The sequence below is a fragment of the Aricia agestis genome, chromosome Z (assembly GCF_905147365.1).
Source record: "Aricia agestis chromosome Z, ilAriAges1.1, whole genome shotgun sequence".
Taxonomy (NCBI): Eukaryota; Metazoa; Arthropoda; class Insecta; order Lepidoptera; family Lycaenidae; genus Aricia; species Aricia agestis.
In genome coordinates this window covers 34,617,193-34,637,195 of record NC_056428.1, presented here as the reverse complement: position 1 = coordinate 34,637,195, position 20,003 = coordinate 34,617,193, and the positions used below count along the sequence as shown (strand labels likewise).

Genomic DNA, 20,003 nt, shown 5'->3' with positions numbered 1-20,003 from the left:
GAGGATATATTTCACTTTTTTTATAAAGGAATCTATTTTGCTGACGCGGACGAAGTCGCGGGCAACAGCTGCTATTAATATCATAAATGAGAAAGTGTGTCCCAACTAACAAAAAGTAGATACTCTTATAATTATCTCAATACCATTAATTTTTTACAATAATATGGCCTATACATCAGAATAACACATAGGCTACAATTTTCACCAACTTTCGCAATGGAGTAGGTGTTATGTTTGTTTTCTTATGTTCAACGATTACTTCAACGTTTGTGAACCGATTTTCAAAATTTTTCTTTTGATGTAAGTATAGGGTATCATTCCAATTTGATACAATATTCATAAAAGTGGTGACCTGATGAAGGGATCCATAAGTAATCGAGGGAACTCCTCAAAATTTATATGGAAATTGGAAACATGACGTGGTGACTTTCGGTTAGTGTCAGTCGAGAAGTAGGTATTCTAAGTCCGGGCGCGCACTAGCGGCCAAGCCGCAGCGGCTAGGTCGCGACGGCTATCGAGCGGCCATCGCCACCAAGCCAGCGGCCACAACATACTTTCGAAGGCCGCCGCGACCTGGCCGCTAGTGCGCGCCTGGCCTACCTATGTATATGCTACCAACAAATAAGACTAGCGGCCGAGCCGCAGCGGCTAGGTCGCGACGGCCATCGAGCTTCCATCGAGACAGATACTTAGTATGAAACCGCCATAGACCACGCGCACCTGGCCGTCACCCGGCCAGCGGCCACACCATACTTTCGATGGCCGCCGCGACCTGGCAGCTAGTGCGCGCCTGGCATATATATGCTACCAACAAATGAGACTTTGCACCGAGGTATACCATAGTTCGGAAGGTTCTGAGAGAACTTCTGACTCTTTATGTATACTTGCATTTCCCTTAAATTTTAGTTAGAGGTAAGTAGCGGTGTTTGGAAGTGCACTACTCGTTAACTTTTTTAAAAAAATTAAGAAAACGAATTTTTGCCATTTATTTTGCAATACAATAACTTTAAAAATTATTAATTTTTTATTCTATGTAAACACCTACCTTATAAAAAATCTGATTTGCCGTGGCCCAGAACCTGGGTAATTTACTACCTGGTAAAACTAAACTAACTTAACAATAGGTAAGTACACAACTTAAAAGCTTAATAATATGTTTTCTAGGCCCTATTGATATATAGATATCTATATAATATAGATTTATTTTAGTTAAAGGGTTTAAGGTGAGACACACATTCATACCTACTATTGCAAAAATTGTTACTCTTCCTTTTGAAGTCACGTAGCTACCTCGATTGTAAATCAATTATATGTGTATTAAAATATGATAATTCATAATTCTTTATTCACAAGAACAGAATCTCAGATCTATTATAAAGGACAATGCCCAAAAAAAACCCATAGTCGATTAAAATAATTTATGTACAGCAAAGTAGAGCATAAATAGTAGATTGAAAATATGCAATTAATTTTTTTCTAAATCATAACCGAAACCGATAATTTAAAAAAAAATCTGAGATACACAGTGTGGTATATCTACTTCGAATCAACTAGTTATTTCCTTTGTTTTTGTGATCGTTCTCGTGAAAGCGATGTTGACAATAAGGTACTTACAATTAAATAGAAAAAAAGTCGGCCAAGTGCGAGTGGGACTCGTGCACGAAGGGTTCCATACCGTTATAGAGCGAAAGTAGGGAAAAATTGTTTTTTGTATGGGAGCCCCCTTAATTATTTATTTTAATTTAATTTTGCGATTAAATATTAAAGTACACACATAATTGAGGATTTCGTAAAAAAATCATGTGTCTACATAATATAGCCATTATAGATTAGGAGCCAAAAAGGTAAAAAAAACACGTTTGTTGTATGGGAGCCTCCCTTGAATCTTAATTTTATTTAGTTTTTAGTATCTGTTGTTACAGCGGCATCAGATATACACAATCTGTGAAGATTTCAGAAGTCTAGCTATAGCGGTTCTTGAGAAAGAGCTTGGAGACAGACAGACGGACAGACATCGAAGTCTCAGTAATAGTGTCCCGTTTTTACCCTTTGGGTACGGAACCCTAAAAAAGGATGTCAAATATAATATATTTTAAGAAAAAACTAAATCACAAGTGGCTTCACTCTACATCCACTATCGGTTGTATCACGGGGAGTGCTCCAAGAAACTGTTCGGAATCATACCACCTGCAACTTTTCGGCATCGCTCCACGTGAAAAATATACCATCCTCATCACTTTGATGAGTGGCAATCTTCCACCGTACTTTTTTTGCGTATCTAACTTTCTGCTGCGCACTGTAAAACTCTGAAATAAACTGTCACTATATTTTTTTATTATTAATACGACCTGCAAACCTTCAAAGGCCGGCAACGTACTTGCAGCTCTTCTAATGTTGTGAGTGTCCATGGGCGACAGTATAGTTGCTTTCCATCAGGTGACCCGTTTGCTCGTTTACCCCCTTATTTTATAAAAAAAACAAACGATCATATAACCGATATCGTGTACTTATTAATCCTAAAAAAACAGTACATATTGTATACAGATTATTTTCTATACCAAACTAACATTCTATACTGTCAGATATGAAAGTGTATAAATATTTAAACATTAAATCTACATTAAATTCATAAATGTAACATAATAACAACACTGTACAGTGTACATCTGTATTAAAATGTTTTTACTACGTACTAATCGCCACACTATCGTTTGTAGCATCGCGTCGTCCTGAATATCATGTAGATTCCTATAAGAAAAGTCAATTAGTTACGATCGTTTTTAAAGTACTCGGTGATTGTTTAATCCAAAAAGGACATTGTATTTGGGATACAGTTTAAGTAGTCTATGCCAAATATAAATGGTTTCAATCGATTACGGGTTTTTGGTCCATACATTTTTGGGCATTCGCCTTTATAATTATTATCTAGTAACGGTTTAATGTTATATTTATTTTAGTAAGTATACAAAACGCTTAATATCAGAAAGAGGCCAATTTTGTAACTATCCGAATAGCTAAATCACTTTGAAAAATGGATACTAATATTTTTAATGGGCAATGGCAGAAGTGCTAAGATGTTACTTATAGGTAACATTAACTATCTAATATCTAAATGTTAGGTATGCAGAAATAGTGAGTGGCTTAGTTTTACAAATAATTTTGTCTTTTATGCCTTCTTACTTTTGAGACCTAGGTAGTAGGTAGGTCAGCAAAATATAATAAGGTTTACTAAATACACTTTGTTTGTACTTGGGTCTCTTAACAGTTATTTTTAGGTAATAACAGTAGGTATGAAGTTTATTTATTTAAAAATTAATAACTCAGTTGTTTTTTTTGTAAATTCTAAGCTTATTGAACGCTACACAATTGAGACGTAAGCGTAATCGACAATTGTGTCTGACAAAGGGCATTACAAAGGGCCGGGGAGCGGCGAAGGGGAGTGTGGAAAACGGGCTGTATTGTGCGGCTCCGGCCGGGCTCCGCCCTCGGACGGATTATGGGCGTTCAACTTCCAACTCGCTACTCGCAAATCATCCGGAGCGAGGCGTTAAAATTAATCGTCAACGGGCCAGAAAGAGACAAAAGTAGCCCAGAGTAGGGCGGCGCGGCTGCGTCACGCATCGAAGCGGGCGTCGCCCACCGTCCCGCTCATTCGCCTCTCGTTTAGCGCCCGCTATGTAAACGCGTCTTGTTGTGAATCTAAACAAAATCAGTCAGTCTTCGTTTTGTTCCCCGAAGAGTAGTGCGTCGGGGGTTTCGCGTCCGCGTTTTCGGAACATGTGCCAGTGAACGTATACCGATCATCATGCACGCGTTATTCGGCGAACAGAGCCCCTATGCGTACCGCGGTGGAGCTGCCGGGGGATACTCCACCGGCGTGACTCCCTACACCTACGAGCAGTACAGATACGGCTACGGCGCTCCGTACCTTCACCCTCATCAGCAGCACGTCGGGACTCCCAAGGACATGGTCAAGCCGCCGTACTCCTACATAGCTCTAATCGCCATGGCGATCCAGAACGCCCCGGATCGCCGGATAACGTTAAACGGTATTTATCAATTCATCATGGAGAGATTTCCGTACTACAGAGAAAACAAGCAGGGCTGGCAGAACTCGATCCGACACAATCTGAGCCTCAACGAGTGCTTCGTGAAAGTGGCTCGAGACGACAAGAAGCCCGGGAAGGGCAGCTACTGGACGCTGGATCCGGACTCGTACAACATGTTCGACAACGGCTCGTACCTGCGCCGGCGGCGCCGATTTAAGAAGAAGGACGCGCTAAAAGAGAAGGAGGAAGCCCTAAAGAGGCAGCAGCAGCTTCAGCAGGCCCAGGACGCGCTCGCCGCCCAGGAGGCGCTGAGCGCCGCCGACGCTCTCGGTCAAACCCGAGACGTGAAGCCCGACGTCAAACCTCGCATATTCGAATGCAGACCGAAGCGGGAGCCGGGGGCGGAGTGCGCGCGATACGATAAGCTGACCGAGCCGATGGACGACTTCAGCGAGCCTCGACTTCCGCCATCCACGGTGTACTGCTCACCTCAGCCGTACTCGCTGGCGGCCGAGGAGTTCCGGGCTGCGACCACCGGCTGGTACACGGCGCCGGAGCCCCACGCGGAGCAGCTCCCGCCGGCCTTCCGCGACCTTTTCGAGCCCCCGAGCTGCCAGCTGGCTGGCTTCCGCGGCGGGTCGCCGACCCCTGACGTGTACCGCGCCTCGCCTCCGCCCCACCACCATTACCGCACGCCGGCGCCCTCGTACTACCACCACCAGGCGTGCGTGGCCGCCGCTCCGGCGCCCGCCCACAAATCCTACTGAGATATCGTCCTCAGGTGAGAATCGTTGTTTACTAGCGAGCGCTCTGCGATTTTTGACCCTTCCCAGTGCTGGCGTCGCGAAATCCGCTGTGCGAGATGCGTCGTCCGACGCGGCCCGTCGGCCGCGGGGACGTCGGGTCGTGTCGTGACGTGGTTGTGGTTGCAGGAGACCGGCATCGGCGGCGCCGGACGGATTTAGCCCTCCGCGTCAGTACCAGAGTGGATAAATATAGCTAGCCGGAGATGCCGTGGCGGCGAGTGGCGGTGCGTCAATAACCACTGTTTACAGATCGGCGGCCGGCCCTGCCGCCTCCCGCTCCGTTCGCACCTCGAGGTACGTCCGAACTACACGAGTCTCTAGTTATCCACAAAACGTACACATCCAGCAGATGTGTCTTTTCATGTCTTACAAGGATTCATCGATGAAGTATGATTTGTATTAACGGCTTTAAATCAACATCAATCTAATCTCATTTGAATATTGGTTACAAAAGTTTCGCTGGTAGTGATATTTTTGTAAGCGATTTAACTCCATATATTATCAAGTGTCAAAATCTCCATACTAGACATGAGTTAATTGTTAATTAATTTATATATTTTTTCGTAACAAAATTCGTTATATTACATGATAAGTCTAAAAAAAATATATAAGTACATTACTATAAAAACTACCAACGAAAATTGGTTTGAACGAGATATAACTAGTAGTTTTTTTTTATACGTCATAAATAGTAAATCTTAAATTAACTTTCATTAAATCAACTGAAATATAAAAATAAATCAAAATTTTAATTTCATAAAAATAAACCTTATTGCTGCTGCGGAACCCTCAATGGGCGAGTTCAACTCGCACTTGGCCGGTTTTATTTTTGATAGAGTTGGTTTCTAATGTTCCAGATAATTCATTCAGGGTATGATTTCAATAATAGGCTAGTTAAATATGGAAAGTCTCAATTGAATAACTCTAATACTTTAGATTTTAATTTTTATTGATATCTAAAATATACCGGTTTCGTCACTGACTCACTGATACACTGATTATCATCAAAATGTTTGGCTACTTTCTGAAGTGCTAGAAAGCGAAGTTTGGTTTTTTAACAAATTTTATGATTAGAACATGAAAGTTAACAGGGGGCCGTAGACAGTAACTATAAAATATATTATATACTATGTTAAGTACGTACAAGAACCAACTTACAAAATGAACTGATATCCCACCAAAAACATTTCATATAAAATGACGACGACGCCGCCAAGACGACAAACCTTATATGGTTTGCCCTGTGGAAAAGATATCAGATCTCATGTAGAGCCAAGCTTTTAAATCTACACGGCCTAGCTCTACCAACCCTAACTTCAACAAATTCAGTAAATATGTATGGCTTGGCTGTTTCGTTACTTCCTTCAGATCAGAAACTAAATATTCGCATCACCTCCACGACGGTAGCGAAACTTTCCTTCTTTTATTAATTTTTATTTTCGTTAAACTTTCAATCAAGTGAAACTTCTTACGAATGTCTTATTATATTGTCTCGTTTTGTCGTAAATTTTGCCAGTGACCTCGTAACTGAATAGAAGACAGTGGGATATATTAAATTCATACTTAATAAGTAAATCTGACCATCTGGTGACCAAGTGTGCCTCAAACATCGGAACAAACAATTACCAACACAAAATCGGACACGAGACAATTCTATTTTTGTTTTGTTTTCAATTCTAGCAACTGCCGAACTTGATATATTTAATGTTTTTTCTGAGAATTCTCTTCATTTTTACGGCGAGATTTTGAATGGAATATGATAATGAAGTAAAAAATCTGAATTACCACAAAATTTTGGCTTAAGTAGGTACGCTAAAAAGCTAAATCGAGAAAATAAAAATATTATTGTGTAATTTAAGAATTCTTTACACAGTGTAAATAATTCTTTACACAATTGGTAAATTGATAATTTTATTTGAGACTTCAAAATTAGAGTGGTACCTATATGTTATAAATTGCACATAATACACATTGCATCAATCAAGTAAAAAATAGCTATGTATTCACTAGATAAAATTTTAGTTGCATAAAAAGGAAAGAATCTTAGATTAAGATATATTAACTACAGCTATAAATATGACCCTATTAAGCCAGTACATCAACATTACGTCATAAGGTGTAAGAAACCCAGCCTCAACATCCAATTAACCAATCAATACCCAAGTGGCACCCGGCTCTCGCATAACAATTGAAAGTCTATTGTCTGCGATTCCCACAATCGAGGTATTAAGATATGATTGTAACTGGGATAATATTTGATGTCACCAAAACTACAATCCGAGGTAACATCGAGTATGAAAGTAAAATATAGTAGGTATTTGTATTTGAGAGAATCTTTCTCTCCTGTAAAGAGTGCAAATCGTATATTTATCCGAAATGCTTTGTCCGAACATAATAATAATAATAATTTCCATCTACTATTCATTAGCTTATGTGTATTAGGTAAAAAGATAGGTTAGCTAATAGCTAATCATTAGTACCGGATTTGCTGTCTGTCCGTCCGTCCGTCTGTCGCTATAGGCTGTTTTTTTTTCAGACAATGTATTTTTATATCCTCCAAAATAAATAATTGCTTACATAATAATATCAATGACTACCAAAAACATAACAAAACAATTAATATTGGGTGGCTTTTTAGGATTCCGTATTAGTAGGAGAGTTTGAAGTAGGAGAGAAAGAGAGGTGTTTAGCCATATTATTGTTGATGACTCATTTTTCGCAAGTCTGACTTGCATCATTTTTTATTTTCTCGAGAGACATTTTGTAATTATTATTAATAAAATAAAATAAATTTTGTAATTAAGTATTAATTTATTTTTATGTTTGTCGTAGGTAAAACGGAATGGAAGAATGCGGGAGGTATTAGAGCAGGGAGCAACCTATTGTGATAGCCGATAGGTATTATGTGAAATGACTATGTGGTGACACAAGTTATATAGCCTTTACATAAGGTTATATATCAGCGAACCCGGTAGTTACGAATTAACGAATATAATATAAGGTACGTTAGATAAGACGTTATAATAAGCGCATTTAAAGAAAAGTTAATTTATAAATTGTAAATATTGTTTTAAGTAAGTATAGATGTACGAGATGTATCTTTAATTACGAAGTACGTTCTAGTCTTAATATTAACTTAAATTTAAAATAGATTTTAGCTATCACAAATCAGTGTCTACATTGTACCATCATACTTCTATTGTACCATCTACCTACCCTTAATTCACACTTGATGATAAGTTAATCAAAACGGCTCGTGTATTATTTATCAATACAAATAATGTTTAAATGTGATTAAAGTTGAAAAGTATATTATATTAAAGTTGTGTAATATTAAGCCCCAATTTCACCAACGACTGTTAAAGTTAACGCCAGAATTAGTATGACGTTACCTCTTTCGATATTCATATGAATGAAAGAGAAGACATGACACTTTAACAAGCTGTTAACACCAACAGACGTTGGTGAAATTGGGGCTAATACATACTTCATTGCAACCAATTGTATGCTTTGTAGGCATTTAATTACATATTTAACTATCCATTTTATTTATGAAAACTAACTTCCTAGTATTAGATATACAGCTGATAAGTTAAATGTTGTTTTCAGAAGACAATTATTATTGACTATCACTTTTCTAACGTATCAGCCAAAGACAAAGTTGTCCGCTGTATAAATACTCTGATTTGTATGGGTTAAGGACGTGAGAATTTACTTATGGAAAGGCAAAGACAGTATAATGTATAGTATTAAGTCGTCACGTTTACAACAATTTCGCCAGTTTATGTTTTAACCAAAAACAAGTATTTTTTCATGATATTGTATTGTTTACTGTCGCACTCAGAGACGAAAATTAATTACTTGACTGTAATTAAATGAAAAGTTTGACAAATAATGTATGGGGCTTATGCCAAAATATTCATTTAATTACAGTTAAGTAATTTATATTATTAAGAGATTGCTTAAAATATGGTGTACCGACTACGAATAATAAAAACTAAGGAAACGTATCTAACTCCCATATTTTAACCGTTTTGAATTTGTTTCTTTTTCACAAAGTAAAATATGGCAATAGCAACACTCACACTCAAATTTACGAAATAAAGCTTTTGACATTAATTGTCACTTCTATATTTACACAAAATTGTATACCGAACACATGCATAAAGTATGCATGTATTGGGGTCACATTTTGTAGACTCGTGGACAAATTTTTTGACACAGTTACTCTTCTTTAGTTTTTGTTATTCGTAGTGTACCAATAATGTAATTGCCATTACGATAATATAAATAATTGTACATTTGTTAGTATGAGTGTGAAATCAATGAAAAAATTTAGATATCTACTTACATATTTATTTCATGTTGTATAATGTATTTATTTTGAAAGCAATCATTTCAACATTATCAGTGCTTATCCGTCCACCATTTTTTCTTCACGTTTGTTCTGAAAATGATAGGTACTGAAATCATAAAACTAGGTAGGATCCTCGTTATATCGAAATTAATATTCATGTGTGACACATAAATAAATGTAACAATCTGAATAATTTTGTAACAATTAGAAATATATTATACCTAAATATGCAGTGCCGTAGAAACTTTCTACGCCACTTTTGTGGCCTGTGGGACAAATGTAGAGACTAGAGTCGTTGAGGTAGACCAGTGCTTTTCAAACTTGTCGTTTCTTTAAACTCGTAAAAAGATTAGCAAAGTGTTTCCCATAGTATTTACTATAGCGACATTCTGTACTATGATAGTTATTATGTTTCACTCTGTGTTTGTCAGAAAAAAATCCTAGATATTGTTTTAGAATCCTTTTTGTTGCCTCTTGTTTCTAGTATAAAGACGGTTTGAAAACCACTGATGTAGAGTAACACTGTCATACATGTAGATGTTTGAAAAATGCTATTGGATGTATGAATTTAACTTTGTGATAATTATAATAATAATTGTGTGTATATATTATTATGTGTTTACATAATAAATGGTTATTTGTATTTAGAACAAGATGTGTTTGATTTTATAATTGTCTAATAATTTTTGTAATCCTGTGACCCAAGCCGAGGCTAGTCACAAAATTTTTACAAATTTAATTGAGAAGATTGGCGTTTTTGCATAAAATAAGGCTTTAGTACCGGGAAAATAATCTGAAATTAAAAAAATGTGGATTTTATGTATAATTACTGGATACATAAATTATTAGCTAGATGCTATGATGGTCAGTTACAAGTTTATTCAAATTCAAGGGAAATATTGTTCTTTATAAAATAACTAGCGGCCCGGTACGTGCTCGTTACTACGAATAAAGTGAAAAAAAAAATGGAACTTGCATGTACTGACAACACTGAAAAGAGTTTCAATTCGATATTGTATACGGCTGACTAGGGACTTTGTATCCATGGTCATGAATAAATAAATAAAAAATAAATTCGACAGCAAAATCGGCATTAAAATGATCGGTCATATTTAGTTTTATTGTTAATTATAAATTATTAGGACAATAATTAATCGAAATAAAAACTATCCTTTAAATAAAGTTGGGCAAAATTACATATAAAATGCCAACTTTCATTACAATTGGTTGTCTTGGTGGACAGTTTATTGGGAACATATGATATAATCATGACACTCGATCTTTATATATTAAGTTTATAGTTATCCACTTCATCTACTGACGTCTTCATTGTAATAAGAAGTCTTGTGGCTCATCTCATGCTTTAAATAAGTTTAGTCTAGGTATTCTCTGCGTTGGTAAACGTGGATGACGCTCTCATATCTGTTTATTAGCAAAAAATTAATATTAATTTACAATGCGAATTTTAAGAGGTCTACTCATGCTTCAATTTTCTATGATGATACCTAAAAGAACTAGGAAGTATAAAATAAATCAGCATACTTACCTATTCGAGAAACGTATGGTACGGTCGTGCCTTAATTGCTAAAAAGCTTGGCTGAGGCACTACCGTGCCCTCAGATTTCTCTACAATTAATGAGCGGAGATTTTGGTTTTGGGTTTTCAAACAAGACTTTACAGATTCAGAAAGTGAATAAAGCTCTCTCTAAATTCCGTTTTGAATATAAGGGTCTGATGCTGTGGCGGGGCAAGACCTAGATGTGGGCAAGATTAGCAAGATATATCTTGCGAGGCCCCCTGATAGATGACGCAAGAAGACGGATTTGTTGAGAGAAATAATTATTGATACTCAAACTTTTATTTATAAAACGCTTTGTTTATGAAAATTTGGGTATCAAAACGGTAAAAAAAATTTAGAAAAAAAAAAATTTTTGGGATTGCAATTTGCATTTAAAGTTGATTTTGATGTCTCTAAAATTCTCTCACATAAGATACCATTATGGCCTACTTATATAGGCCCTAGTTTACGCTTTTATAAGTACCTTCGTTTCAATATTATTTTCGCAGACAAAAACTAAGTACCGTCTATAGAATCCAGCTAATTGAATACAGAGGATGACACACTAACGCCAAAAATGTGATGAGGAAGAAACAGAGCTGTGCAGTGTGCACCATGACGTGAATAAAGAACTAAGTAAGGGCCAAAACACATAACCCAGTTGCGGCACCACAACGCCGGAGGAGGAACCTGATTAGTCCGCTGATTTTGGCGATGCGGTGTTACAACGTGGTTATGTGTTTTCGCCCTTAAGTCATGCAATTATTGATACCTTTTTACCATCTGTAAAAATACTTTTCATCGATTTATAAAACGTCCAATTGCAGCATTAAAGTGCTTTCATATCTATACAATGTGGTGTGATTGTAAATAGCAAGATAATATTTTAACCGAAGCTCGTCACACAAATAATAATTTAATCATCGATTTTGAATTTCGATATACAAGTGGCACTTCACGAGCGATTTGGACCTTGGCATTCCGATGCTAACTAAAAAACTGAAGTGGCGGCTCGAGCGGTGCTTCTCGCAACAATGACAGCACGGCGACCGATTTTAGAGACCCTACTATCTGGCTTATTTGTTCGGGGAGTCGGCGACGGACGGACACACGAGAGCTTCAACTTGGCTGGTGGGTTCCGGCTGGGTAAAGAGCCTGTCATTGGGATGGATCGTTGAAATGACAGCCACCGCCCACTGCATAGGTACTGTCATTCCAGGGTTCGATGTCAATGCCACGACGCTCAATCAGTGATGTATTATCACGATTATAGTGGAGGTATCGTGTTAAAGTTTTTGCCGATCGCAGAATGTGAATTTTGTGACAAATAGGTAAGTGTGTTAAAAGTGTACTCAACTCTGAAAGTATTTTAGTTTTTCTTGATTCCTGAACGCGCCGGCTTTTACTCAAAACTTACGTGCGGAATAAAATTCATTCCGTTCTTAAAAAAGCGTTCGTGTCAGTTATCGTATTCTCTATGCATTCGGATGTTCGAATACGGAAAACGTATTTAAAAATCGAAAACGGAAAACGTTTATATGCGACCAGCCTACACAATTGCAAGCCGTCAGTTATACTTACAACTTTTGTGAAATTACCAGTCTGCTGTCTGAGGTTTTTTGGCTAGATTTTATTTATTCATCCAGCCAGTGATTATAATATCAACAAATCGACAACTTTGTATATTATGTACAATAAAAAAACAGGCCAAAAGCCTTAGAAACTGAGCATTAGTAAATTATTTTTAGCTAATGTTACCAAAGATATTGTGTAAACGTTACGATGAAACTTCGTTTCAAACTACGAATTTTACAAACAACGTGCGGTCTAAGATAATTGGTTTCTGAGTTCATTGAAGGCGCACGAGTGGTGCTTATTTTGGCAAAGCTCTGTATCGGTCAACGAACCGCGTGTTTATTGTTTTTCTACAATACTCATGTTGATATTGGCGCGAACGTTATTTGTTTAAATGGTAACTTTCGGCCGCTAATTACGCAACTGCAACTCCTCGGGTAGAGCGAGTGGCCTAGACGAACCTAACACCTGGTATATTAACACAGTTTACATAGCTCTGAACTCGATCTCCAAATAAACCCGAGGGTGATTTACAATACCCGTTTGACTCGGATTCGCAATGTTGCGGCTCGTTTATTGGTCAACATTTTGCGCGCTTCAGCGCTTATTGGCTGACTTTCAGTGGAGTTGTTGAATTCAAATCGAATAGCGCATTCTGAATCAGGGCCCTGATCCACAATGCGTAATTCGACTCGGATTCGGAAACTTCATCGCGCGACATTCAATTAACGCTCGCCACGCTATAGGCTGACAAATGACTGCCAGTAAACTTTTCGACAGGTGCCGAACGGGAATCATAAGTCGCCCTGCAGCTACACAAGCAACAATACATATTATAATGATAATCCTGCATGATAGCCATCAATACTATATATTTTGTGTTAGTTGGATATTTTTCATAAAACACTTATTCTGGTTTTATGACGCCCCACTTTGAAGTACCAAAACACGAGATGGAAATAAATCGGCCAAGTATATAATAAATAACGTATTATACCGGAATATGATGGCTACTTACGATGTGTTTACATTAAAGAACAATAAATTAATATCAACACTGTCGTAAAGAGAGGAGTTATGTGTTAGGATTACTTGCTCTTAATTTAGATTTTGGTAAAGTCGAATCGAACGAGGTGTAGAACATTTTCTTATTTTATTTATATATATAAGGTCCTTATCAAAACATATGTCGGTCCTGTTGAAGGATAATGTGATATTCATTTTAAGGTTAAATTCATCAAGCGCTTAAAAATTTAACTACACACATATAGGACATAATATTATCTACATTGTACTTTGACTTATTAGGCGATGTGAACTATACTTGATTTTTCTAATGACCGCTGAAATAAGATAGTAAAGAATAATAATAATTTTGGCTCCATAATGATGCAGATACATATCTTCTTTTAATTCAGAAAATAATCAGTTCATACGTCATGTTCAACAGGAATATGAAATAGTTTACTTGAACTCCGGAATCCGAACTGCACAGTGTTCACACCTCGTTGCATCTGGGGCAGCATTTCCAGCGTGAGTCAGCGAAGGTCAACAACCATCTCATCTGTATGGATTATCTCTGTCTTAACGCGATAATTTAATCATTTGTTTATCCAATGCCTCTAATAGTCGGGCGCAGTGTAATGGCGGGCATGCGAGCGCAGCCATGTATCATCGCGTAACAAAATAATCCGGATGAGTTACGACGGCTCGCTGATGGGATCCAGTAAGGTAATCATATTTTTGTAAGCTAAGCCTCAAAAATCAGAATCTCGATACTGAAATATCCAAGGCTGGTGAAAGAAGCTGAAACGAGACGCATGAAATATTAAAGTATACTGTAAAGGCCCCCGTATACCGAAGGCCGATCGAATCCCGTCGAATTGATCGCAGGCCAACTTCACTCTAGACTCGTGCACGGATTGTTACAAAACGAGTCAGACCAGCCTGCTATCCGTCCGACCGGATTCGATCGGCCTACCCTCCCTTAGGATGGCCTTGCAAACGTTGTTTTGTGATATTCGTCATTACAAATATGGAAAATAGATATTGGCCTATATCACTATATCAAAACTACCGATAAGCACACAAAATTAAATAAAATCGCAGTTACGAAGGTGTTTGCTTATCGAACGAACAACGCTACACGAGAATTCAATAATGGTACGGTTCTTTCTTGCACAACAAGAACTAAGCACATCTTCAATCTATATTCTCTCCCCTATCAACAACGTCCAAACTTTTAACCGATATTCAAATACTTAACAATTGTTTGCTGAGCCCGCCATCGCCGTATTTACTTACAAACAAAACACCAAGTTAAATTACGTTAAGAATAATTAGTGTTATTGTTGGATAAAGTTGTGTATTCGCCGATATTATCATAATTCCAAACTTAGGTCCATGAAACTTCGGAATAACAGAACATAAATAGAATATTTTAGAATATTTTACTCTATAATCAGACGTACCTTCATATATAATACAGGCAAGTATAATATTGGACTGCTCACAGTAAAGTCTAAACTGACTTTCAGCCACCGAACTAGTGCGAGCGTAGTTTCGTAACTTTTTCAGTTTCGCATCGCACCTGTTTAACATTTTGGCTCAAATTATATACCTAGACAATAATAGTAACATTTCCCGCACTCAGAGATGGATAATAATATTCTTCTTTGAGTACAGCAGTTAACTTTGCAGGTATGAAAGTTATGCACAGTTGAATATAGCTCGACGCAGTCGTAGAATTTGTAGAATGAGCAAAATGCAAAAGGTCCTAAAATCACGCCATATAATATTGAACTCTCATTGTTGGAAAATAAAGTCCAACATTAAAAATACCTAAAGGTCTTTGGTAGAAATGTGACTCTACATAATTTAAAGGAAATGACGACAAAACTATACAGTATTTGCTTAGAACAAATGCAATTGTAAAACTAATAGATAAAATAAACCGCTTTCCATTTTATATGAAATTCCAAACTAAAAATATAGCCGCTCAAAATCCTTCCAACTTTCTAATTCCTAAAAACTAATAGGATTTGAAAAGCAATTAAAACTTCAACTACTGCGAAACTTTGATCGCAAAATGTTGCCAGGATTAAAAACATTAAAAGCTTAAAAGAAATCGGAAACTACGCCACCCGCAGTCACGAAAAGCAATTTGATTTGACTGCTATCTCACCACCTACGTTTATATTGAAACTTGGATAAATATTTACTTTATCGAGTCTAATTTGGCGCGGGCCGGCCACCGCGCAGTAAATGGCTTTCTTTCGTAAGGATGCTATAAAATATAAAACTATACATTTACGTGAACGAAATCAGCTGTTTTTCGGTTTTGTGAATGTTTTTGTGAAAGTTTAGGATTTCGGTTGCCGCTTTTGATTTAACTTTGTAACTTAACAAAGTTGGTTTGCCTAAAACGAATAATACCTATAGGTAACACACACATTTTGAAGTTTGAAATTTAACATAGGTGGGTACCCTGTATTAAGCATCTAGTTCTAGTCTAGATGGAAATGTTACCTCAGAAGCCACCAAAAACTAACAAACATCTTGAGTGCAGAGTTCGAATCTGAGTGTTGTATGAAACTGAATACTCCTTATTCCCATCAGTCAGGGAAATGACATGTCTAAAATGACAGACCACCGTGCTCACGGCTCGCGGTTCGATTCCGGCTCGGGATCGTTCAACGTTCAGTTTTAGTTTACATTTACATTACTAAGCACTTGTTGAGTAAATAAATAAACGCATTTTAAAATAAACTCCGCTATTAATCCTTGACTTAGTGAGGTTTAGGAGAGATTTAAACTTGGGATAACTATATCTCATAAATAAATAATATTATACTGTCTAGACTTCGGTTTCCAGTAGCTGGATGAGTGATAAGAACATACTTTAGGAGTTAGGTGGTCAGATAGGTGGATAAGTAACCTAACTATAATGACGAACTTCAAACTTGCTCGTAACTTGTTTAAAGTATGTGACTATGTGGTGTTTAAACTACCAATATACTTTAAATAAAATAGGGAATTAGGATTATAATAATTCCCAAGGGTCTTTGCAAGAATAGACAAAATGAATAGGAATCTGCAACTACTAAGACAACTTATTACTGTGAATTGTTTAATTAAATGTAACTTTCAATAGTAAATCTCGTGCAACATTTAATTCCCTGCCCGTGTAAATTATGTATCCTCTCAGGAAAAACAATTAAAAGTTAAACACACCACGTTTCCACGTTTCTAAATCTCAATCGGAAACAGATTTATAGTTCCCATAGTAAATGTTGCGTAATAATATTCACGAATCACGGTTCATTTCATTCATTCATCGAAATAGTACAATTAGGTGTTTCCCTGAAAGCCGTCAGTCGGTGCCGCCTGTGCACTGTCATTACAAAAATAGTGGCCCCAGAAAGGGTAGCGAGACACGGCCCATATGGACCTATTTTCATTTCAGTTCGGCCGCCGATATTCTTAGCAGTTCATAAATTATATAAGACATTGCACTAAGTGATCATCAGAGTTTTTTATGATGGAAAGTGGAAAATGAACAATGTTTTAATGGTGAGTAATTATGACTTACACGCAGTATGGCGAGGCCATAGAATTGTGTGTGAAATAGATTAAAACTATACTATGGTTTTAATAATACGTTCATTTATTAATTTTTTTATATTTTATTCTATATATAGTATGTTTTATTAATTACTCAACATAACAAACGATGAACACAATTTAAAATCTTACAAAATATTCTGAACACTTACAAATTAAAACAACAAACAGTCGTCACGATATTAAAAAGTTTAAAAACATTCCGACGGATTAGCGTGTTTTAAACGACCACAATTAATAAAACACGACGTAGGAATTTAAAATATAATCATCATGTAAGCAATAAATCTTTTCTTTTCTCCAGCAGCACAAATTAGACGAAGTGACAGAGGCGGGACAGAAAATGGACAGAAATAGAAATGCTGACAGTGAAACAAACGTCGATCACCGCCTAATGGTTTTACATTCCATTTTTCATTTCAACAAGTTATGCGGTTGGTATGTGAATAGAATTTTAACCTGTAAAATAGACGAAGAAGATTATAGTAGAGTGTGTTTCTCGTTTCTGCACGCAAGTGTCTTACATTATAATATTATGTTGATTGTTACATGATAGCTTTGTTTAAATTTTCCTGAATTTTATCAACTTTATATAAATATTATGTAAACTGTACCTACGTTTAAATTTATCACAATTCAATTTTTTTAATTGTCTGTCAAAAGATAAACAAGGAAAGGAAAAGCAGAAAAAATGTGATTACTTATGTTTAAAAATTTTACGGACACCGAGCAATCATTTGGTTTAATATTCCCGATTTCGGAACAAAAAAGTACTCTGAGCGCGGGCAGTAATAACGACAAAGTTAAGCTGTTGTCTCAACTAGAAGCACGTAAATCTACCACCAAAATCATAGAGAACAAGATAATACTTTCCCGAATGTTTGTTAAAACAAAAAATATTTGTTTGGTAATTAAGATGCAACTTCAAACTGCGGTGACTCCGGTAAATTGGATTTGGAAATGTTTGCCGTAGGGTTGGTCCGAGGTATTTAAAGAACAATTAGTCGGATGCTCCTCAGCCCTTAGGCCAAATATTTGCCTATTCCCGCCAACCCTCTTTGGTCCTGCCGCTCTGGGCGTTCGTTTTACAGCCGAATGTTTGCTCACTTTCCCCTATGTACTCCATTATGTGCAGGCTTCCCCTTTTGACGGCTGTGGCAATTAATTTCTACGTTTGAGTGTGTTGGGGGTAAGCAAGCAGAAAATCAATAATGTGTTTGATAACCATATATATGGAGACACCCCTGACAGTTTTGTTGATTTGCGATGTTGTCATTTTAATGATCGGTATTTTAGGTAGATGTATTTAGAAAATATGTTACTACTATCTATCAGTATGTGCTGAAATATTTATAGGCTGTAGAGTGAATTAGAGATTACGCATAAGAAAATATTATGTATCTGGAAAAATGTAGAGTTCGACAGTATTCTTAGGTTTCGCCGCTTGGGTATGTACCTACTTATCTAGCACAAGATATAGTTAGCACAATAAACAGATATTTTTACGATAAGTAACGTTACATATTGTTCATATTTTTGAGAAACGCCTAACGCATTCGTTAAACATTTTATTAAGAGCAAGGTGTGACGATTTTCACATCAACTACTACATATTTTTTGTACAACCGAAACAGGAACAGGAAGTGTCACTTTTTTCAGTATTCAAAATTCGAATGACCACCAGAGAGTTCGTCGCCGGCGGTCGCGACTACTTACAAAAATACCAGAACGTAATTAAACGTAGATAACTTGCTTTACGCGCGGGTGTGCACGCCTGTGTTTGTTTAATTTGGTGTATACGTGTTTTTACGCGGCCTGGAAGTCGTAAACTGGTACAAATTATGTCGTTTAGAGAATATTCTCATCGCGTTGCACTTTTTCATCGCGAATATAAAATTTTACGCGCCATAATAAATCTTTAATGAACATTTCTTCACTGTATATGGTTTTGCAATTGATTGTAGCAACGATGCATAGTCGAATGAATATCGAAACATATCTTTCAACATTCATTCAGTTGAACATTTATAATTACAATATGATGTTATGTTTACTATACAACCTAACTTTAAATAAAAAGCTCACTGTAATATAGTTTTGTTTGTTGTTTGTTGCAACTGTTTACTAAGCAAACATTATCAAATTAATGAAAGGTAGGCAAGTGCAATCAATGCACGAAAAATAGAGGTGGGGGCTACAAACTCTACAATAAATCTTTATGTGATCCTAGCTGCGTTAAAATATCTTGTCATATTGTCTGCATTTCTTGAGACAAAGAGTAACAAACATTCGCGTTTATAAAGTCTATTCACCAAGCAGAGAGAACGAGGCCTAAAGACTCACAGTCACTACTATCTTGTCAAGTCGCACGTCGAGGGGGCGAGTATGACTGAAAGTGTCTCATTTGTACTGGTTTTAGTTTAGACCTTCTTCAAAACTTTAATATCTATTCGGTGTCCCATCGCTATACTTAGGGTTGATTCAGACCGCAGCGCGACGCGTAGATGCATTTCTAAATCGAGTATGGATTTGACAGATTCGCAAGACGTCTGACGCAATTGAAATCTGTCAAATCCATACAAATTTAGAAATGCATCTACGCGACGCGTTGCGGTCTGAATCAACCCTTAGAGGTAAGTAACAAACGTCGTGATAATGATGATGAACCCACTGTGATCGTAACACTAACATGCGGTGATTATTAAATGTACACGTACTTGCGGCTCGGTAACCGAAACAAACTCCGTTTTATGACACCACCAACAACCAGCAGACTCACCGCATGTGTACTTTCATTTTACAATTACCTTCGAGTCTTTATGGGAATATTCTTTAGCGGCGATTTGATTTTTTTGTAATAGGTAAAAAATCAAAAATGGGTTACAAAACTAGTGTCGGGATTTGTGATCGAAAATTCTTAGGCTTAGGAGAGGAAGTAAGCCCTCTCTTTTGCAAACTGTTGCAACTGTTTTTTTTCGACTTGGTTTTTATTTCCTTCGGTAATTTTATCATAGTGCTAAATACACACAATAATT

General features: G+C 36.9%; 1 protein-coding gene across 2 annotated transcripts; it reads left to right on the top strand.

Annotated features, from left to right (window-relative positions):
* Positions 1–3,620: 3,620 nt before the first annotated feature.
* On the top strand, positions 3,621–7,926 carry LOC121739186 (fork head domain-containing protein crocodile-like). Of its 2 annotated transcripts, XR_006037407.1 has the most exons (3): positions 3,621–4,830; positions 4,982–5,149; positions 7,688–7,926. XR_006037407.1 is itself a non-coding variant. In XM_042131535.1 (2 exons), the coding sequence occupies exon 1, from the start codon at positions 3,806–3,808 to the stop codon at positions 4,814–4,816; it is 1,011 nt and encodes a 336-aa protein (XP_041987469.1). In that variant the 5' UTR covers positions 3,621–3,805; the 3' UTR covers positions 4,817–4,830; positions 7,688–7,926. The 2 variants fall into 2 exon arrangements, 1 of the variants encoding a protein (XP_041987469.1); XM_042131535.1 differs by lacking the exon at positions 4,982–5,149.
* Positions 7,927–20,003: the final 12,077 nt, after the last annotated feature.